This window comes from Falco punctatus, assembly GCF_963210335.1.
Source record: "Falco punctatus genome assembly, contig: scaffold_46, whole genome shotgun sequence".
NCBI classification, from domain to species: Eukaryota; Metazoa; Chordata; class Aves; order Falconiformes; family Falconidae; genus Falco; species Falco punctatus.
This window is the reverse complement of record NW_027660143.1, coordinates 511,219-534,784: the sequence shown is the minus strand read 5'-3', so window position 1 is coordinate 534,784 and position 23,566 is coordinate 511,219. Positions and strand designations below refer to the sequence as shown.

Here is a 23,566-nt window from a genome sequence, read left to right as displayed (position 1 = left end):
ACTGGTCCAAACGCTTAGACAGAAATTATGCAAGATAGACACCTGCACAGAAGATCAGTTCCCTGTTTTATGGAACAGGATACAGCTCAGCTTCAGCATAGTGAGCTCGGGTATTGCCAGATGTGTTAGCAGCACGTCCTGGTTTCGGCTGGGATGGCGTTAATTACCTTCTTAGGGGCTAGCGCAGTGCTGTCTTTTGGCTTTGGTGTGAGGCACTGCAGTTCCTCAGGCCTCGCTAGCAAAAAGGCTGGAGGGGCGCAAGGGCTGGGGAGGGGAGACTGCCAGGTCCGCTGACCCGAACCAACCGCAGAGGTGTTCCATGCCATGGGACGGCACGCCTGCTCTCTGTGTACCTGGGGGCTGGCTGGGCAGGGGGCTTGTTGCCTGGGGACTGGCTGGGCATCAGCCGGTGGGCGGCCAGCAGCTGCGTTGTGCACCACGTGCTCCTTTCTTCCTTTCCCTCTCCCTTTTCATTATAACTATTATTGTCACTGTTGTTGCTATTCTTCCATTTTTATTCTGTTTCAATTATTAAATTGTTCTTACCTCAGCCTTTGAGTGTTGCGTTCCTTTCCAGCTCTCCCCATCCCTCTGGCGGAGGGGGGAGCGATCGAGCGGCTGCGTGGCACTGGGTTACCAGCCGGGGTTAAACCACGACACCGCACCACTTGCAGGGTAGCGGGGGCTGTTTCCAACAAGCAGCAAGGAGCAGCCACCCACATTTGAGAGCAGGTTTCTCACTGGCAACCAGAAAACAGACACGTCATCGCTGCAGTGAATGACTGGACCGGGCTTTCCCTCGCTGCTGTGCTCGATGTTAACGCTGGTTTGCCCAGCAGCCAGTAACCTCCGCTTCTCGCTGGGAGCCAGCAGTAAAGCAGCATTTACCACTGGCTTTTCTAGGCACACAGAACGTGCAGCTGCTTTGTTTTTAGTCACAAGTGCTTTATCTCTATACCCAGGGAAGTCTGGCAAGGGGTACCTCTGAGGTAAAGGCAGGATGAAAACAGGACACAGGCGGTCAGCATGCTTATAGGGTACCAGAGTTATGTTCCCTCTGCAGAGCATCAGTGGAGCGCAGTGGCAGCGATCAGCAATGAATTATAAGCAAAAGCCTGGATGTTTCAGAGGTCAGGACTCACTGGGAAGACATACTAGTGCTGCAGCAGCACTACTCAACCACTACTCTGCCAATGAGTAACTGAAAAACTAATGTTTTGTAGCCACCATTCAACATGGTATTTGGAAGACAGCAAAACCTGGGAAACTCCTGACACATTTGCTCATGAGGAAAAAGCAACTGGCATGATAAGATTTTCTGAAACAGAGTTGTTTATTCCATACAACTGATTGCAAAGATCTGCAACCTGCTTGTAGCTACTGACCCCAAAGGGTTTCTAATGTACCTGAGCAAAGAAATCAAGAAACACACTTGCTTTCTTCTTTGGAAAGAGATCAGGAAGTTCCTGAACCTGAACTTGACTGTTCGGGCACAAGCCAGAGAAAGCCTTGCTAAAGTCAAGGTAAGCAACACGCACTGCTCTTCCTCTGTCCACTCAGTTACTCACACATCGCTAGAAAGGTACCAGGTCAGTGCGGCATGATTTCACCCTTTGCAAACCCATGCTGACTCCTCCCTAACAACTTCTTGTCCCCAGCATCTTTGGAAACGGCTCCCAGAGTACGTGCTCCGCCACCTTCCCAGGCAGCACGGTGAGGCTGCAGTTCCCAGCTCCTCGGTCTTGCCCTTCTTGAAGATGGGACAGACATTCCCTGTCTTCCAGGCCTCAGAGCCTCCCCTAAGTGCCATGCCCTCTCCTGCTTCATCAGGAGTGTCCCCACAGTGACACTGGGGATGGACTTTCGAGTGCAGGAATTGCCTGGACTTCTCTGTACCCCCTCACGCCTCATCATAACTGCTATCAATGCCGGTTATGGCAGATGCCAACACCGAATTTCTGTTCTGCTGCTCCACCAGCCAAGAGCTCTCCCCTCTCACTAAGAGCTGGCAGCAGAGAGCGGTGAGGAAACTTGAGCACAGGTCACGTCTGAGTTTATCACAGTGACTGACAACACAACGTGAATGTCAAGATGTTCTGTCCCTGCTTCCTCTGTGGAGAGGCACTAGAAAGTAGCAAAAGCTGAACTTCTCTTTGACCACTCCGGTGCAGGCTGGAGAAATTTCATTACACCTTTTTCCTTTGCAGGGGATCAAAACCTGTGGGATTTCCCAGCGTTTCACGGCCACCAGAAGCTCACCTGCTACCTTCTGCCCAAACCACAAGGAGGATTGCTCTAAAATACAGGGAAAGTCTGGGAACTGATCATGAGTACCGCAACACCAGCCTGCAGTCTTAACACAATTGTGGAAAAGGACATACACACATGCTGGCCTTTTGCCTGGCCTCCAGGACAGGCTGAAGGTGCAGCGGTGAACAGAGCTGAAAGGAGCAGAGCGCTCTGGAGAGCTGTACGGTTAGGGAAAGGGGTAGAAAGCGATGGCAAGAAGGGAAACGATAAAACAAAGACATATATTAGATGACAAAGTTTATTAAATTTCAAACAGAATATCTGGAATTAAATACAGTATATTAACTTCAAAAATATGTATTCATATAAAAAGGAACAGCGTCACATCAACATTGCTTTCCTCACTGCCTGTTAACTCAAGTCCTTGAATTAGTGGGTAAAACCCCCAGATTTTTCCAGTCTTAATTGATCTCGGGACAACCATTCTTCCTTTCCCAGAACTGGGACTTTGTTCTGTCATCTTCTGATCACTACTGACTTCTGTGGACAGGAAATGACAATGTAGATCTTCAGTAACAGGTAACTCCCTGAAATAAGTAAAACTGCTTCTTTTATTGACACAAATGTCCCAGAACACTGGCTACCATCTGGGCTACAGCCACCACATCATCAGCTGCTAGCAGCAACAAAAAGATTGGCTGTCCTATCATACAAGGTTTGGAAAGTACTGAGGAGACTGGAAGTTAATATTTTAACATTCATTTTTCCCGCACATGAAGTGTTTCAGGTACAGCGCAGCTGCTGATGTAGTAACTGGGAATGTCTACAGCTGCAGCGACCTTTAATACAAACCCCAAGATGAATATCGTGAGGGGCCATGGGCACAAACTGAAACACAGAGGGTTGGGGCTGAACATCAGGAAATGCTTCTTTCCGATCAGGGTGACTGGGCACTGGCACAGGCTGCCCATGGAGGCTCCATCCTGGGAGATGCTCAAAAGCCAGCATGGTCCTGGGCAACCAGCTCTGGGTGGTCTTCCCTGAGCAGGGGAGCTAGAACGGATGACCTCCAGAGGTCCCTTCCAACCTCACCCGTTCTGTGGTTCTGTGATCCAAAACAAACATACCAAACCCACCACATAACTCTCTTGGCACTGCTACACACTCACAGTAATGGTAAACCTAAGGCGCATAAGGTGACAGCAACGTAAAGTGCCCTGTCCTCCAGCATGACCACTGGTAAAGATTTCACTTTATCGGCAGAAACAGTCACGGCATCTGGACTGAAGCAGCAGGCTCAAATCACATCAAACGATGTCCTAAGCATTAAAGTAACACTGGAAACATTAAAAACACATAGGGTGAAAGGATTAAGCAGAACAAAGGGAATGCTTTCGTTAAAACACAGAACATCAGTGGAGAAAAAATAATGCATCTACCTTAATAAGAAACATTCTGACAATTCTGTCACACTCAAGAATCAAGGTGAGTCATTCTGCTAGTCAGAAAAAAACAGGTGTGCTTCTTAGGGTGAGTGCAAAATGTATCAATAAACCAACAGGCAAGTGCAATGTGCTTGACATCCATTTAATAGAATTCACATTCGGACTGCAATAAATACATTTTCACATCTGAACTGTGGGATGAGAAACTATAGACGCGCTATGTAAACAAAATCCTTTCCGGAGCTTTTTTCCCAGCATTTTGTTCAAATCAGGTAATTTTTGGTTAAAACATCGCGGTACTCCTGTACTGCCCTGCAAAGGGGATCCTGGTCAACGTGAATACTTTTTGAAGATCCATCGGAAAATACCATGGGAGAAGCTCCAGCAGATCCAGCTTCAAGTTCAGCAGTGGCTAGGGAGAAGAGAAACAAGATTCCGGTGTTGCTTTTACACTAGACAGGGCCAAATCAGTCACTATGAAAACATCATGGATAACTGGAGAGACTATAATCCAGAAAGAGATTTAAAAACTTCCAAGGGATCGTAACAATCAAAGGGCTACGCACAAAGGAAGAAACAATCTTTTTCCACATTTGCTTACCAGTCAACAGTATTTCTAAAGCCAGTGAAAGAAATTCTATAGGCTACACAGCGAACATCTTCAGGGAATCCACAAATGACTCCTGCTTACACCAGTGCTAAACTGAGCCCCCCTGCAGATCTCTCGAACCTCCAGTATCTGTTTTCCTTGAATGTTCAAAGCAGTGATTTATTGGAACTCTACTCCTAAAAACCAGCTTCTGCCTTCTCTGTGACAAACTTAAAAAGAATCCGCCGGTGAAAACGCAAACACCTTTGCAGTGCAGTCAGGCCAGGACAAGTCTCCTAGCCTGGCACTTTCTTTGAGGGGCGTCTTTGTAACTCACCCTGGCAAAACCCTCTTTCCTCCACAAAAACACATACTCAATGACAGCAAGCCCACCTTTCCTGTTCTTCTCCAGCCACATTTTTCAGACAAGGTCCTGAAATCAAACGCACTCTATGACACCTAGCAGATGCACAGTCAGGTTCAAAATGCACACGGATGAAATGCAACGGCTTTGTGTCCATTCGGACACAGGGAACGAGCTGTGAAGCTACAGCTGAACACTCTCTGTATTACTAAAAGCATGCAGGAACAGAAGGAAATTCTCGCAGGGGCCACCTGCTTTGAAATAGCACCAGTCACTGCAAAGCAAAGCAGTGACTCTGGAGGAACGACTACCCTGAAACAGGTGGAATTCTGCTTTCGACACCTGGCCTCATATTATAGAGCATGTTTCATGCTATGTGTTAAAAGCATTCAACTCATCTTATGTTTGCCTAAGTGCTACTAAATCATTTTTTCCTAAAGAAAGGGTATCTTTCATCACTGATTATATTTTTCTTGCTTATTCAAAAAAGACTGCAACATAAGCTACAAATACAAGCAATGAATAAGAAATAGCAAAAAACCAAGGTCCAACAGCAGAGAATGTGCACGGTATGATTTAGTGCGGAATGCAACTGATGCACATGGAAGAAGCAGTGATGGCTGAAGTCTATAAACATCTTCTCTCAGGGCTTCTTTTATGTTTGATGTTTGTGCTCAAGGATTCACTCTAGAAAAACGTGACTTCAGCTTAAGCCAAGTGCACCCGTGTAGAGGAAGTGGGTTAGTTTTCTCTGCACTTGTCTTTTTCAGGCAACTGCATAACATTCTACACAATCTTTTGGTAAGCTGGAAGTTTTCACATTCAAGTCTAAACTGGAAAGCTAGGAGAAAAACGTCCCTGTGCTTAGCACAGGAACTTCACAGCTTTCAAGCCATTATGTTCAAGAGTAGGAACACTCCTCTTTTTCCTTAAAAATGCCCCTAACATAGTGACACATTACTTGTTTAAGTTCTTTAGCGATTTTTTCATCTAGTTCCTGCCATACCTAGAATTATACAGAAAATACAGTTAATATTTTAACAGTTACGTTTTTCTAATATTAAACTTCTAAAACATTCTTAAAATCCACACATAATGAGAGAAAACCTAAAAATATAATTCCAAATAGACACATCTTGGTTTGGGGTTTGATTTCTACTGAAGAGAAACTTTTGGTCAGTCGGGCTGCAGCTGCCTCATTGCTCAGCAACGTTAACAAAACAATTTGTAACTCACCAGCTGGATTATTACTGGGCATTTAACAAAATACACAGGAAGAAAGCAAGAAAGCCTAGCGCAGTTATTGCAGTGAAGGTATGGCTGAAGTTTATCATCAAACACACAAACAGAATGTCAGCTACATGCCGAGATAGGTACAAATGCCACCCACAGGGACAAATCAGCCAGTTGAGGCTGGCTTCTGCAACTTCACAGAGAGAAGAGCTGCACCAGCAGCTGCTGCAGGATTGACATACACCATTTGTATAGAAAAAAGCGTGTGCCAATATTCTTCTTTTCTCCACCTTAAGATGGGAAATTGAAAGAGCTCCTACAGATGATGCCAAAACTTTTCTTTATTGTTATTGCAAATACCACGACACGCATTTATAAAAACATAAAATCACACACAATTTTTTCTTGCAAACTGTGTACTAAGAAAAGATAACCACAGCTAACAGCTTCTACGCAGCGAGTGCTGTGGGGTTTATTATGTAGCTGGAATCAGCCTGGATCACTACAAAGGAGCACTTACGCCTCTTCTCCCCTAGAAAGTGGGTATTGTTACCAATTAAGTTATTCTCACTTATGATTCTGCCTTCAGAAGCCTTCACAAGAAGGAATCACATCTCTTAATTTAAGAATCACAGTCCAAGCGCTATATGCTGCTGTTTACATTTGATGATACCTGCTACTCCTACATTTTTTCCATCAAATTTGTGACACGCAGAAGTGAATTTCCAAACAGATATCATACAGCTTCCAGGGCTACGATGGCCATGAAGATGCTGCAGGGCTTGGACCTCGTGAGCTATATGGAGAGGCTGAGAGCTGCAACTGTTTCTTTACTGGAGAACAGGAAAGCTCAGGGGGACCTTATCTATGTGTATAAATACCTGGTGGGGGGAGTACAGAAGATGGAGCCAGACTCTTCTCAGCGGTGCCAAGCAAAAGAACAAGAGGAATAGGCACAAATCCAGATAGAGAAAATTTTAACACAAGGATTTTTACAATTATTATTTTTAAAAAAATTGTAAGCATGGACAGACACTGGAACAAGTTGCCAGAAAAGGTTGTGGAGTGTCCATCCTTGGAGATGTATAACACCTGGCTGACAGAACAGTGAGAAAACCTGCTGTGGCTGACCCTGCTTTGAGCAGGGGTGACGTTGGACTAGACCATCTCTAGAGGCCCCTTCCCCTCACTCATTCTGCGACTCTCTTGATTTTAGTACTGAATTCCTGGGGGAAGGAGCATTTATTTTATGAAATGAGCAGACCCACCTAGCAGCATAACAACAACAAGAACGGAAACACTGCACAGGGTACTCAACAGGACACAGAGAGCAAGAGCCTCAGGAAGGAAACCACTCTGCTTACCCTCACAAGAGGAGCAGTAACAGGCAGTAACTGCAAGGGTCAAAGGAGCGGGGCTGTAAACCAGCGAAGCAGAGGGAAGGGCTCTCTCTCCAGGAACACAGGGATAGCTGGGACCACATTCACCAGATCCTGCAGGAGAAGCACCACTCCGTGATACTTCATTGAAATACTCTGTGCCAACAGAGCTGCATGAACAATGGAAAAGGACCCCCCAAATCTCTCATTGTTTTCTAGCAGGTACAAGCAGAAGCAAAATTCCGGGGAGAAAGGACGCCCTAACTCCTGAGACGAGACACAGGTAACAGAAAAAAGCAGGAAAACTAATGCCTAGACCAAAATACGGCCCAAACCCAGGACCAATCCCAAGCAAAGTCGTAGTAGTTAGTGGTGTTAGAAGAAACCACTTTCCCTGGTTTCCTGAGTCTTCACAATGACTAGAAGGTCCACAGGACCCTCTGCAACATGTACAAATCAATCAAGAGAAGAAAAAGGTCTTGTTTTCCTCTTATCCATTCCATCAATGTCTTTGTGATTCTCATCCATGTCTGAGGGAAGAGAAATAGGTGGAAATAAAGCCAACACACTGATTTCTGAAAAGGGAATGAATGAAGAGCCAGGCAAAATACACCTCCGAGGACCTTAACTTGCCTCCACTTTTCTCCTTCCCCCCAAACCCCTGGGCAAGGCATCACAGCTGAGTGTCCCAAACCTCCTGAGCAGGCACTTCTCACCTCACTGCACATCTCTTCAGGCGGTAACACACCAGGTGTTCATTTGCAGCAGGCACCTTCTCAACAGTTCTTTTTCAGAAAGTGGTGTTGACTTACTACTTATCCACACAGGCTGCTTTAGCACAGAGTAAGCTGGATCCTGTAAGACTCCGTGAAATGATGCTCCGAGTCTGGAGTACCGTACTGTTCTGAAGTTGAGTTCCTAGACACAACTGCTGCGACCACCAAGAACTTTTTGTATATCAGAAGTGGCAAGGAGGGTAAACCAGCCTACTCCTAGAGCTCAAAGTTCCATTATAACAGATTAAATCCATAGACTATCATCTCACAGATGGTTAACTACCACAGAAGCCATTGCATTACATCTCACAGATGGTTAACTACCACAGAAGCCATTGCATTACAAATACATAAAGCAGAGAAGTCCCCTGCAGCAGTCATTCTTTCACTTGGACAAACTAAAGTTCAAAATATGTGCAGTGTTAGGAAAATGTGAATACATCAGTAAGTTTTAATCAAAACCTAACAGCATAAACAACATTTCCAGTATAAAATACCATCCCAACATTAAACAATGCTGGCTGCAAACCTTGCCATGTATCTGGCTGCAGAGAAGAGAGACGGACAGATTTTTGATGAAGGAGCTGAAGAAGAAAGAAAAACGGCCTGAAGTTCACAGGTCTTCAGTGAGAAACAAGAACGTGGCCTACATGTAAATGAAGCAAGTAAAAAAGCTAACAACAAAGACTGCTACAAGAGTGCAGAAAGCCAAATCAGAAATGGAACAGAAATTGGAAGATGAAGTAGGAAGCAGACATTTCCCTTCCCACATTAAACTGGTTTCATTTATCCACTGATTCACCCTGGTTGCAGAGTTCACTGTTCTTGTCTGTCAAGACACCCATGTTCATTTTCACCAGCCTTTGGCACAGCTCTGAGGATTTAAGCTTGACATTTGTTAAACCTAACAACAGGACTCCAGTCCCAAAACCTCCTTGCAGCACTTGCAGGAGACATTCCTTGCCTTAGTCTATGGACTAAGGGAGCAGGTCTGAAAAACTGAATTGCTAGTTGCTACAGTCACTGTCTAATTACATGCACAGAATTTGTCAAGTACTTGTAATTTATTCCACATTACTGAGGCTCTAATACAAATAAAAACCACCAAAAAACCCCAAAGACATTGCATGTGATTGGGATTCTACTGGTTAATAAGCTTGTGCCAATATGAACTTCTTTTGTATTTTTAAAGATCCTTTTGCACTTCAAGGTTATTCATTTCTGTAGCGTATATATTTGATAAAGGGGAAGGGGCTATACTGTAATGGAACACATTTCTTTATGCTTTTTTAAGAATAACACGCTCATTTTTTTGCTGAACTTGTGATATTACCATCTTCAACATGTACGGCTCTATGTGTAATCACTGATAGTCATGCCTCATGTTTAGGAAAACGGTGCAATCTTTCAAGCCTTTAAACACCAAATTCCTTAGTTAAGTCTAAAGGAGAAACTGTGTCCACTTGCTACTGGAGCACTTCTTCCTCTTGTCAGCATCATTTACCAGGTTTTCTTCCAACAGCTGCCGGACCAATGATTACCATCATTTTGAATAATAGCAGTGTGAACTATTTTCACCTCTTTGCCCCTGAAGCTATTTCAAAGCTTCTGCACAAACGAAATTTACACAAAAATCTTCCTCTTCAGAATGGCTGGCATGTTCCCTACTTCCAATAGCCCTTCTCACCTTGAGGAAGCTACTACAAGGAACACCAAATCTGCAGAGAGCTTTGACTAAAAAAAGAAGCCTCAAAGGACTGCCTGAGGCACACTGAAATTTCAGCTTCTTAACTCCCCGTCATTTAGAGCTTCAGTGGCAGAAGCATTTGTCATCTCCAGCCAAGGCAGCACTGCGCATCATGAATTTAAAGGCAAGGCAAATTCTGTAGAAAGGAACCAGGTTAGTGGGAAAACAAAACTGAGGCATAACTGAAGTAAACAGTGAAGTGAAGAAAAGGCTTAGAGTCAGAGAAATTCTTCTGTTTTGAAACAGTCTGGTGAACAGACAGAATACCAGGCAGCACAACCAGCAAAGCATTTCAAAACAGACTAAAACTATAATCTCTGATTTCTTCCCTCATGCTCCAACTTGCCTCCTGAATGGCACGGGACTCCTGCGGAAATGACAGCACAGACTGTGCATCTGGTGATTTTGCATTTGGAAACTGATTGAGATTTGCCACCCATTATTGTATGCAGAGGGATACATGCAGTTTTTCCCTTTTGTTACTTCCCGACTTCAAAGTCTTACGTTCCAATTCAATCCTCTTTTCTCAGATGCATGTTATGCACATGACATACTGCACCCGACTGAGAACAATTAAGCCCGCAGTTCTAAGTGAAATACTCACCTAGTCCTCCAGCAACTACTGCACCTCTGAGAACTCAGTTCCTTTCTTCTGAAGGACTCCAGAGAAGATCAGGTTTTAAGACTTCCCTGAATACACTGAACGTCAGGTGACTTGAGGCTACAAGCAGTGCCACTACAACTAGTCTCAGTTGTTCCCTAACTGGTGATTACAGGAAGAAATATCATAAAGAGATGTGCAGCTGGATTTAGTAACAGGGAGGTTATTCTTTTTTTCCTGTTTCTTCTTCAAAAAAAGAAACCACAACTGTTAAACCCTTTTCTTTTAAACTAGGACAGCTTTTTTCCTAGAAGTGGGATGGTTTCCTCCTTTGCCTTTTTCTTCTTGTAACATCTCTCTCTTTTTTCCCTGCCCTCACGTGCTCCCTGCTCCCTGTCCCTCTTGTTCCCTTGTCCTGGCTTTCTCCTTACTTCAGTTTTGCAGTGGATCCCTGAATTTCGCCTCCTTTCTGCTGCTTGCGTGCAGAATAATCCCTGCAGGTGGTACAGTACTAATTGCCTCCCACGTTCTTTAGGTAGTGTTTTGTCTGCCCCTCTGACACAAAAAACACATTCACAACGATACAGAAAAGTTCATCTCTTAACTGCGCTGCTACGCATTACCTACACACTGCTTTGTCTATTTTTGTTTTGTTGTTTGGTTTGGTTTTTTTCTTTTTCTTAAACCAGGTGCAGTATGTAGACACGTTATTTTAAATGGATTCTTTCCAGTGTAGGTGGGACCACTGAACCAGGGTAAGGCTTAAAAGTGACCAAATGCTTCTCACATTCATTCAACAACAGAATATGCGAGGGACAGACACTGACTGAACAGGCAAGCTTGCCCATGCCTCAGTCCTATGCTAGGTGGGAAACGGATAACAACGACTGACATCTGTTTCCAACTCTCATGATATCACGTTTACCATTCTGTGAGGGATGTGCTATCATGCTGACTGCTAATTACAGGGCATATTTTGACCAGAGGTACGCAGAGCTTGCAGATTTTTACCAAATTAGAAAGCTCTGTAGACTTCCTGAGGAGCAGTTACATATAACACCACATAGCAGGACCCACAAAATCAAATGCCTCCTAGGCATAGCATACGTCCCGCACTCAAGTGAGAAGTTACATGTCCTGTTCATACCATCCTTTTGTTGAAGCATCCCTTTGTTGGTATTGTACTAAAACAAGTTCTGGTGAAGAAACTGCTAGCATGAACATCAGTGAAGGAGGAAAAGGTGTCTCAAACAAAGATGTCTGATGGGATTTTGCACTCATCATAAAGTTAGCTGTTTTAAAAAAGGTCATCCACAGAATGGCTTGGGTTGGAAGGGACCTTAAAGATCATCCAGTTCCAAGCCCCCTGCCATGGGCAGGGACACCTTCCACTAGACCGGGTTGCTCCAAGCCCCACCCAGCCTGGCCTTGAGCACTGCCAGGGATGGGGCATCCGCATTAAATTTTACTGAAGGGCTTATTTGGGAGCTTCCTATGCCACAGTATTCTTCATCACAGTTTCTCTTGCAAAAGAGAACTTGCAAAAAAACCCAAAACTGTTACGCAGTTCATCATTTAGAACTCAGTATTTTTTGGTCTTTGAGCACTTCTGGAGATTTGTATAACCCTGATGACCAGAAGTCTTCGTTTCTACCACCTAGTTGTGTACTGTTTTGATGAGCAATTTGGTTTAGCATATTAGAGCATATGGTTTGGAACTAGAAATGGATTCTAACTTTAGACTGAAAAGCACAACCTTGCTTACAGATACTCTTCAACACTAGTTGAGAACAGTATTTAAAAACGCTTACCTTAGCCACATAGGCTTCAACTCTGTTTCTTGATGGTAACGTATTCACGGTTGGGGTTAGGAAGCTTCCTCCTAGATTTAGACTTCTATTCAGTGCCAGATTGTTGCTAATATGTCCCAGTTCAGTTGAATACAGAACTGGACCACTGACAGCGCTGCTTGCTATTAAAGGTTTGCTTCTATGGCACTCCTGAAGGAGCTTAGCGTTGGCTTCTGCTCGTCTCTCATTAGCTCTGAAACATTCAGAAGCATACAAAGAATTATCTTTGGTAATAACACCTCCGCAAAGTTACCCTCCAGGTCTTTGACTATTATTTGACTTCTGAAAGTGGAAGGGATTAAGAGAGTCCAAAAAAACCGTCCATAATTTGATCTGAGGTTTTTTGAAGAGCCTATTTCTAGGTAGCCACACTACCTGCAAGAAGCAGCAAGAGTTAACCAATACTTTGGACTTCTCAGCATTAAGGCCTCAAAGCAGTCTGTGCACACCGTGTATTTACATAGCTCTTCCTGAAAGGTACATCACCTGCATAAGAACTCTGGGCTACCCTTCCTTTCCCAAAGAAAGCTGAAACCTATGACATGCGGCTAAAATGGAAGCCAAAAGATTTTTGTTGTTCTTCTTCACAGCATCAAATGCCGTTCTCTGAAGGGCCTATCCTTATTCAAGCAGTAAAGGACATGACATTATCTTTTCTGCCATACTTAGAGTAAGAAGAGGAGATTAGAGACTGGCAAAAAGGCTGCCTGTTAAAACAAACTCAACTTCAAAAATATCCTATTAACGCCCATGATCGGTGGTGTTACTGCTGGAACACTGAAGAGAAATGAAGATAGTTCCAATGAACAGGGGGGAGCCTTAAGGTACTTTCATCACAAATATGCTATCTTACGCATAATGCTGACCAGATGTAGAAAAGGTATTTAACGAAGAAAACTGCTTGAGGAAGAAGTAGTATCTTATTATCACCCCAAAAATGCATGGACTTACCCTTCTAGTTTATTTCCTAGGCATCTTCCATTTTTAACTTCCTCCAGATACAGGTCTTTGTACTTTTCCGCTTCTGCCTGTGCGGATTCTTTTTGAAAAATACTGTCTCGTTGGGTATTTTTTATCCTGTCCAATTCACGTTCGAGGTCTCCAATTCTGTGTTCTAGCTGGTTTGTCAGCAAAGCATGACGACTGGCTCTGATTTGTTCTAATCTGTCCTGGGAGGCTGCCTGCATCTGAAGTAGACACACACTTTCAACCACCGCAAAGAAAAAGAGAACTCTCCTCGCCAGTCAATTGCGTGCACCCAATTTCAAGGGCCCAGCTCTATTCAGCGAGGCAACTGTGCCTCCTCACTGCCATCAGCGACCAGGGCAGAACCCTGGAACTACCACACCAAATGATTCTTTTCATTCAGAAAGAACACCCATCTTAGCACTATTACTCATCAAAGCTACTGAAGGAAGAACACTATCTCTGTAGGACAGGGCATAGCATTCCTCAAAGAAATTATGGAGATGCCGCACCCCCAGCCCCCACCCTGCAGCTTTGGTGACTTCTTTTCTGAGCGTTGACCCTTGTGCAATGACTAAGGAAGATGTGTATGCCTGGCTGTGACAACTCTAAGTTGCAATACCCATTCAAGGATAAACAATGAGAACAGACCAGTGGACAGTGATACCCCTCCAAGAACTGCAAAATGAAAATCTACCTTGGCAAGTTTTTGATTCAGGGCCTGCAGGCACACTGCACGCACATGAAAGCATCTTGCCCAACCATATTCCCTTCTCCCACTGCCCTTCAGGAAAAACAGAAGTACAGCGTAACACATGGAATCAGGCACCACCCCCCGCCCCTATAAAATGACAACCAAAACAGAAGTCTATAACAGACACACATAAGAAATTAACTTACCTGCAAAATCAGATTGACTTCTTGCAGTTTTTGTCTTATTTCTTGTTCAGCTCACTCTTCCACCTCTCTTTTGTATTGTTCTATTTGGCTGCGATCCACCGTGTTAGTCTCCATATGGTGTTTGAGATGAGCCACCTCTTCTTTCAGCTGGCTTTTGCTCTTTTCCAGTTTTTCATGGCTCCCACGCATGGTGGACAACTCCTCTCGCAAATCATGATTTTGTGCTTCTAGCTGCATGCCTTTTTTAGACTATCTCCAGCTGCTGGGAAAGTTCATCGACCTGTAGACAGGAAAGGGGAAAAAACAGGGAACTCAGAGGGATCTAAAAAGTCAAATCTGTGAAAATTGGTAAAGGAGGTAAAGTCTTGGCCATCAAGACTATTTATCATCTGCTGATTCACTTTTGTTTTAACACTGAAACCAGGCTCTTCTTTTAAAACAAGAACAGCTTTCACATCATTTCTGACAGCATTCCTCAGGTTCCCATCCTTCCTCAGTTCTGCAGTGGGTCACAGACCAAGAGGTACCAAACCAGCGGCATTACACCCGCAGGGCTAGGCTGAAAAGCACTAGGGCTATTCTTCTGCAAGATGTTCATACGATCATAGGAAATCAAACACACCCATACCCAGTTACATCGCAGCCACATTCTGGTTTCATCAGAAAAAAACCCATGTATCATGCTTCAGAGGAACTGTCACATGCTGTCACACGGTCAAAGCTTCGTCACAGAACTGACAAGGCAAGAAACAGATACCCTTTCCTTCCATTACGCTAATAGATCTGGAAGTAGTAGTTCAGAACACCACTTTTGCAGCAGTGGTGGCAGAAGACAGTCTCTTTAGGTCAAAGCTACGGTTTGTTTTCAAAAGATTTCCAGGAAATAATCAGAGTTCCCATAGGTCCCAATGGTCAACTACAGCTTCTATCCCCTTCTTTCCCCCTCCAGAAACATCCATCGTCTATACCTATTAACCATAAAACATGATATCCCATCATCTTTTATTTTTAAAAAAGAGGGGGAAACCACCAGAGTCAACACTTGAAAGTCTCTAAAATACGTAGAAACTTTACACTTATTTAAAATTGCCCAAACGTCATTCCATTCCCTGTCATTCAAAATAACTCTTCCAACAGGAACAAAAATATGCTGCTAACCTGTGAACTACAAATGAGCCACTCTCAAGGCAGTTGACTCGTTCTACAATAATATCTTCTAAAAAGAAGCATAACTTTGAAACACAGCTATCTCAGTAATGAGCGGAGAAGCAGCTAAAAGGTTCCACGCTACCGAACAGCCAGAGCAACCTCAAAAGCATTTGTGGGTCTCCATGACAAGGGAAAGACGGACTGAGTCAGCTACTAGTAAGCAACAAGTTACAGGGTTTTTTCCGCATCACCTCACACTGCATCGTGCCCTGGGAAGCAAAGACACCATTCCGAAAAGCAAACCCCCACCTGCCTCCTGCTCAACTCGTGCCCGAGACAGGCTTCAGGGGGTGACCTTGGGCAAGGCCAACTGCACAGAGTTGTTCCGAGTGATGGTGGCGTTACTCCCCTCCCTTCCGAGAGGGAACGCATCCGTCGGAGCCCGACGATGCTGCCACGGCCTCAAGCTGCAGCCAGGCCTGTGCTGGGCCTTCACTGCTCTCAGCCCTGGCCCTCACCCATGGACGTGACGTCCCAGTAGGACTGCAGACCTGCCCATCCCTATGGACCGGCCTGGTGATCTGCACTCTTGGAGGACTCTGCTTACTGTCCCCAGAACTGTCCCCAGAACTCTTCTGCTCTTCTTGGTGAGGGCCTGTGGGGCTGATCCCTGGCCCGTGTGGTCACAGACCCTGCCAGCCTTGCTGTGGCTCTTGCTTTGCCCTTCCTCTGCAGGACAGCCTACCCCTGATGCGCCCTCGCAGATACTGCTGTGTACGTAACACTTCCATCTTTACCCCTAAGAGCTACATCAGTATTACAGTCGCCTACTACTGTGACCATAGAAGGAACATCAAAAACCAGCCAAATAATTTCAGAAATACAGCCAAGAAAAAAGTAGTCAAAATCAACAACATGAAAAGAAGTATAAAGAACGAACAAAGGTTACAAAAGAAAAACCACCACAATAACCCAAACAAAATAAAGCTCACCTTTGTTCTTAATCTGCCAATTTCATTGACCATTTTCTTCACTTCTCCCTGCAAATTCAGCTGGGACAGTCCCCCTCTCGCCTCATACACCCTTAGCTCCTTCGTAGCTCTGCTCAGCAGCCTCTTCAACCTGCACAGCAAACTAGTCATGAAAACAATGAAGCAAAGGAACAAAACTGGACTTTTTCACATACTCTCATGTAAACAGCACAGACACAGCTTGCTTTATCTTTAATGTACTTGACACACCAGGAATTACCAGGAAAAAACAGTATTCCTGTGCCACATACACTTGGAGAGTCCAGATTTCACCTGAAAAGAGGAATGAAAGACTCCCTTTTTCCCAGGAGAACTGCAGGGCAACCGGCATCTGCAGTTGTTTTGGCAGCTATTGAAAACTAGGGGCTGGTGTACAGAAGTACCTTGCAAGAACTAACACGAGGCTGGCATCTGCTCACAGTTAGGTACACCTATTTTTACACTAAAGTTTAATAAAACATGACTCCTACGCAGGGATACCTCTTCACCACGCTAAAAAGCCGTACCTCTTACACCTTTCTGCAGATCGAGGTTTCTTTTCATTTCTTGGGCCAGACGTAGTTCAACTGGGCGTTTCAACTCTAGCAGCTTCTTCACTTCCTTTCTTTCACTCTCGCACTTTCAAAAGAGAAAAGAAAGATGTATCACACACACAGAGCACAGGAAAAATACCTATGTACAGTCTGTGCATCTAGCGCTCTCCACAGAGAAGCTGCCGGACGTCTCTATCCGTTAGCCACGTTCCACAGAATGCCATGGGACGGAATTCCCGAGGCTATTCCATCCATCCCTTCAGGTTTCACATCAAATAGACCAATATGTAACTACAGAAACAGATGCCCTCGCCTGAAGCAAAGGCCATCCTCTTCTAGACATAACAGGTGGAAAAGATGCTGGAGAACACTTTTGGCAGTGCCTCTGCTCACAGTAGGGATTACGTAGGTATGCACTTCATGGGAGAACATCGATCCATCCAAAGCTTTCATGGGATCTTCCACCAACCAGCAGGCAGGGGCTTGTGGAGGAATCTGATCTTTTGGAGTTCTTCAACATTTTATTCCCCTCGGCCATTACCTCCACCTCTTCTGTGTGGGCATTTACTTAGCCACATGCTGGTTTTCCTCCTCTTGGTGTTTTCTCAGCCACACCAGAGGAGAGCTGGCAGCTGTTTTGACTTTGTACTTCCATTTTCCCTCTACAGAAAAGGAGAAAAGGGGAAGGCCGCCCCTTGGCAACTGGCAGGCGCTGCTTGTTTCCCAAGCACTCGTTCATTTACCCAGCATTCCTTCAGTATGTTTCTCTGCAAGGCTTTTAAGCTCCCGCTACGCTGAAAACATACAGCAGCTCCTCCATACACGCACTGGAAACATCAAGCATTTTAAACCTGCCTAGAAACCAAGGGGTCAGAAGATGACCACACAAAATCCAAGGAAGAACTGGGAACTGTGGCCTTGCTCGATGTGCTCAACTGATAGCAAACCACACTGGGAACTCTTCCCAACAGAGCCACTCCAGAACTTACACAAAGATACCCATCTAGCTTTTATTTGCTTCTTCCGTGACCCCCAAACGATAAGGTACTCGCAGCCTGAATGGCAGGGATAACAGAAAGCAATGATATGTAAGAACCTGACCAGAAGGTGCATGTGGTTCTCCTGGTGGTTCTCCTGGGTATTGGCTCGGTGCCTGGAGAATTTTCTGGGCTCACCTGTTGCAACAGTTCAGCCTTCTCCTCGTCCAGCTGAGCAACGCGCTCTTCAAGGTGGGATCTTGACTTCAAGTGCTCCTCCCACGTGCTGTGCAAGTCCTTGGATGTCAGAGCCAGCATGTTCTGCTTCTGCGTCTGTGAAGGCAACAGTGGCAGAAGAAAAAGTAAGGTGGCCGGAAAAGACAAGAGCGCAGGAGAATGCAGTAACTTACACAGAAACAGGCCTAAGCTCTCCTCCACCCATCCAAGACCTATGGCCAAGGTTGATGTGGAGTGTAAAACACACCTTAGGAACCATAACCAAGAACAGCAGCTGGAGCTGGTAGGAAGAAGGAATACTCTAGAAGCGACAGGATGAGGTTACAACTTTGGGGCATAAGATGACATGCACACACACACACAAAATCACCCTACAGCTTTCCTGCAAAGCTCCTCTGGTTCCCTCTATACTTCAGTATTTGTAAGAACACTGCAAAAGGTGGTGCAAAAGGACAACATTCGCTCCTACTTTCAACAGCTACACTCAGATTTATTCATATAGTTACGGACATTAAGTACCTTAGTTTTCAACTTTCTTTCCAACTCCTTTTGCAAGCGCAGCTTGTCTCTCTCCAGGTCACTGTGGTAGCGTGTAGTAACTTCAAGTGAAGCTGCTGGCATAGATTGCTTTTTAGGTGCATCAGCAAGCTCCTGCTGCAGTTGTCCAAACATGCCCTAACGAAACAGTTAAATGAGCATGAAGAAAGTTCTAAGAACATGAAATACGCCTTTAACTTATTTTATTATACAATTAGACCTGTCTAGATTGAACCCAAAAGTATGCAATTTTGCCTGCCACCAGCAGGCATCTGCATGGATGATGACCTCTCGTCATCTTTCTCAGCTGAGAACCTTTGACTATCAGCAGCTGTTCACGAGGATTTCTGTTTCCTAACACATAAAATAGGCTCAGGTATTGTTCTTCCTTGAACAATACACAGGAACACACTGCCATCAGGTATTTTTTTCCTAACAAAACCCAAAGAAATCTGTTGTGATCTAAGAGCCACAGTTTGACTGCAAATATTACTCTGGTGACTGAAGGCAGGACTTTGTGTTAGATTGTTCTTTCTTCTGTTTCTTCACTATACAAATACAATTAAATGAATACAAATATCTGAAAGCTCCTTTGAGATACACTTTAAGGGTATGTTGAATCACATCCTCTTGTAGTCTTCTTACTCAGCTCGTTTTAGAAGTACTGATAGATTAGGTTTACAAAAATCTGCATAGCTCATATATATATATATATATATATATAGCTTTATACATATACACACACACACTCTCTCACATGATCTTCAAAAGGAACCCATTCTTTTGGTAGTAAGAATACAAAGCAAGTCACAGTTTACAATGATTGACAGTACTGCTGGATGTGGCTACACATCATAAAAGAGAAAGCTTAAGGTCACCGTCTGACATGAACTTTGAGGAACAGGCAGGCCCCTCAGAACCCTCAAAACACATACAGAAATCAACAGCTGGACATTACTAATACTCTTCAATCTTGATAGCAGCTTACAGAGAACCTATTTTTTCCCCTCTATAGAAGCTTCATATAAATCTATCCCCAACCACTTCACTTCTCTGTACCTTCATTTCTCAGCCCTCGTGTATTGGATGGTTCCTCCTTTTCTACCACTCTCATTCATGTCATCAGTGCAATACTTACATCAAAACCATCAAATACTTAAGACTATTCTATAGGGCATAACATGGACTAAGGAAAAGAGATGAAAAAAAGTTCTACAGAAGAATCACCTTTCTTGATCAAAGCTTAGACTTGGATACCTTTTTTCTGTTCTCTGCTTAGATCTGAGGACTAATATCCCCGTTGCCAAAACTTTCCGCAATTCCGAGAGAAACATTACAAACCAGAACAAATCAGTATTCTTTGGTCCCATGCATATAACTTACACCGGATACATTGTAGGAACAAACTAATTTCAAGAATGGACAAACTTTAAATTGTTCTTTCTACGCATATACTTTACCTGTCTTTCTACTACGTCAGTCTCATATTTAAAGACTTGTTCCCTTAAATCAGTGCACTTGGCATTTAAATCCTTGTTTCGCTCTTCTATTAGATAAACTTGCTTTTCCCTATCAGCTCTAAGTTTGCTGAAAATGTCATTAAAACAGTGCTGCACATAATCCACCATTTTTTCTTTCATGATCCTCTTGTTCTGCATCTCTTCCCATTGCTGATGGAGTAAAAAGGTTTTTCACTCTGGAGCTGGGCCAATCGCTCCTGCAAGGACTCCTGTTTTATTACAAGTTTGCTTACTGGATCTTTCTCAAGTTGTCGAGCATGATCACATTCCTTTGCCCGACACTGGCCTTGACTTAATTCTTTTTTGCCATTTCTAAAAGCAAAGCTTTTTCTCTGAGCATTTGCTTCAACTGGTGAAGCTCATTTTCTAGCCTATTAGCTTTGCTTTTAGCTTTACACAGCTGCAGAGACAAGCTCTTGTTGGTTTCTTGCACGTCAGAGAGGTCACGATGGAGCTCGTCTTGCAAGCAAAGGCATTCATCACGTTCTCTGTGAAATCTTCGTTCAGCATTGCTTTTTGATGACAAATGAAGTTCAAGTTCTTGAACTGCAGCGTTCAGGGAGGAACGAAATGATTCAATTTCTGTCTCTAGTCTGTCTTTGCTTTTGTTTGTCTGCTCAAGTTTGGAAGTCAGCACTGCAGATTCTGTCTTTAGTAAGTCCAGCTCCGTGTTGAACTGAAAAAACATTTGTCTTAACGCTTCCTTGTTCAGTTTAAGTTCCTTTTTGAGAGCTTCATTTTTTTCTTTCAAGGTCTCATTTTCCTTTAAATATTTTCCTTCTTCCTCCTGGTGCCTAAGTCTTACTTGAGTGAGTTCTAGCCTTAGCATAGCAATCTCATCTTGTAGTAACTGATTCTTGTACAACAGATCCTGTTCTCTGTCAGTGCTGGATTCCTGAAGGACAGGGAACATGAATAAAGAGCCAATTGGGAAATGAATCTACAAAAAACCTGCAGCAATAAACTGCATTTTAACATTTCTAGTACTAAAGCATGACTTCAAAGATGAAGTTTCAGGCAATAAGCTACTCTGTGAACCCATGCACATGTACAACGTACGTACACAACGGAAGTGCAACATATCCTTAAAACCTAAATGAACATCCCAAATATACAGTTACGTTTTTTTCCCCCCTTAAACCAGCAACCAAAGCTTTTAAAATGACAGCGCTTTCTTGTATGTGCATGCCTTTATAATACTGCCTTTAAGGTTGAATTAGTTGTGCTACAGATCTGGTAAAAACAAGGCTAGAAAGGGTATTTTCCTTCTCAAATGTCTTCTGAACACTTATCCTTTTGTGTTACTGGAAGTTAGCTATAAAACTCAATCACCCCCGGAATGCAATAGTCCTGTATATTTCCTCTTTATTGTATGTATAACTTTTTTCCACTTAAACACATTCACCCTACATTTACTGGGCAGCACAGCCAAGAACAAAAAGGCTTCCAGGCACTGCACATTCTTTAGGAAATTCAGTAAACTCTTTTCAAGATCTTTTTTAATACAGTGTTTATGATTGCTTTTTCTCCTCCAGTTACTCTAACTCTTACAGAGAGTTGAATTCATTGCTGATATTTGATCATAAAATTTTAGTTATGTGGAGGTGAAAAAGAAAGGCATACTTGAAGTAAGTTCAATAAGGGAATAACTAATTTTAAAAAAAAAAAAAAACAATGGAAACACAAACACTGTCAAACAACTTTCTTCCTGGTCAACCTTGCCATAGGTAGCTAGGTGTTTCACTGCTAGAAAGCCTAAAAAGTGATGACAAAATGTCTATGAAATGGAAAATAACAGATAGGTTAAGAAACGGTGTAAACAGTGTCTTCTATTAGTTTCCTACTTGCACAAGTAATTCAGGTACATACAGGAGTGATGCTGCTTTCCAGAACTTTTAGACATAAGAGAAAACAAGGAAGGTATTTACCCAGATAAGTTACACTGGTAAACAGTAAATAAACCATCAAGAAACAGAAAAAGTTATGTAAGATTTATTATGACTTTAAAACAAACATGGTGAAATCTGACTTATTAGAAAAAAAAATCTGCTTACCTCTGATTTTTTTCCTATAGATCTTCTTGTCTCTTCTTCTAGTTCCATTTGTCTCCCAAGGTGGTTGTTCAAAATTCCTTCTTGAAGGGCTCTGGCCCTCTTTTCCTGAGAGAGCTGTCTCTGTGTTTCATCACGTTCCTCTTCAACCTACAGTAATACAATAAAACTGCTTGCATCTGAAGAAAAAACAGAGCTAGCAATACATCTTCCCATTCTCCCTTGCATACTTGAAAACATTTTTGATTCCCCACCGTTATGATAATCCACCTATAAATAAATAAATTTAAATTTTCTTATGAAAATTTAAGAAGGCGAAATACAGGATGTTTTGTAGTAATTCAAAAAAAGGTAAGGCTTTGCCTGAAATACAAATGAAACCTCAATTTTGAAAAAGGAAAAAAGAAAAAAAAAAAAAGAACAGCCCAATTGTGAACCAACTGTACTCTACTGTTCTCAAAATCTGACAATTGTTATCCAACGCCTCTTCCGTGAGCAAAGCGCCTCCTTCTCTAGGCATACTGGAATACAATTGAAAAGAAGCAGAAAATAAGAGAAAGAGTTTAATTCATTATTTAATATACCTGTTTCAAGAGCTTTCTCAGTGTTCTTAACTCCATTTCTAAATTCCTAGAGTGTAACTCACGTTTCTGTTTCTCCTCCATCTCTTTACAATATTGATCTTCTTTCCTTCGGAGGTCTTCTCTCATTTTCTCACACAGCACTTCTACTCTGGGCCTCTTTTCTTCTTGTTGTTTCAAAGAACATCTGGGATTTAATGGAGTATTTGAGAAACAAAAGCACTGATATAAAAGTAGATATTCCAACATGATGAACTTGCAGAGACAACTCAAACCATAAAAAATGTTAAATGTTTTCAGAGTTCATATTTTTACTGTACTTTTCAGCTTTTTAAAGAATTCTAACTTCATTCCGTTGTGCATGGTATCAGTTGTACAAGATAGAGAAAAAAAAACTTTGAGTGATTTATCCGTTATTTGTAAGTTTGTATAGGGAAACACACACCAGTGTGCACACTATAATAATAAAATTTAAAAAAACCCATCTTCATATTACAGCCATTTTGTTGAAAAAGGAGTTTGTTGTCTCATCAGATCAAAGCATCGTAAACTTTTACTATGGTTAGTATACATTTTCTTAGTATACTGAGCATTGCCTACATATTACGGATTCAGTGACCAGAAGTAATACTGGTGAATCAGCACGCCACTTACCTATGGCAGACCCAACAATTTTTCAGCAAGCCTTCTGTAAGTTTAAAACAACTGCTGACCACAGGCAGAACAAGCAGCTTCTGTTTACTCAAGAAGGATGTCAGTGTTCAAAACCAGATTCAGAAATGCATGGGGTTTAAGCTGAATACGATTAAAAACAGTTTCAAACCTCAGTTGGATCTACCTCTGGGAGAAA

General features: G+C 43.1%; 1 protein-coding gene and 1 long non-coding RNA gene across 2 annotated transcripts in view; one reads left to right on the top strand and one right to left on the bottom strand.

The window, feature by feature from the left end:
- Positions 1–23,566, top strand: part of LOC308057831 — a 168,490-nt gene that overhangs the window by 15,031 nt on the left and 129,893 nt on the right. The gene's annotated exons all lie outside the window — the stretch shown is intronic.
- On the bottom strand, positions 14,373–18,919 carry LOC308057844 (uncharacterized protein; the record flags this gene model as incomplete). The annotated part of the gene is made up of 4 exons (XM_080411867.1): positions 18,547–18,919; positions 17,989–18,123; positions 16,838–16,898; positions 14,373–14,380 (listed from the first exon to the last, which is right to left on the bottom strand). Exons 1-4 carry the CDS (start codon positions 18,697–18,699, stop codon positions 14,373–14,375), a joined length of 357 nt encoding a protein of 118 aa, XP_080267993.1. The 5' UTR covers positions 18,700–18,919.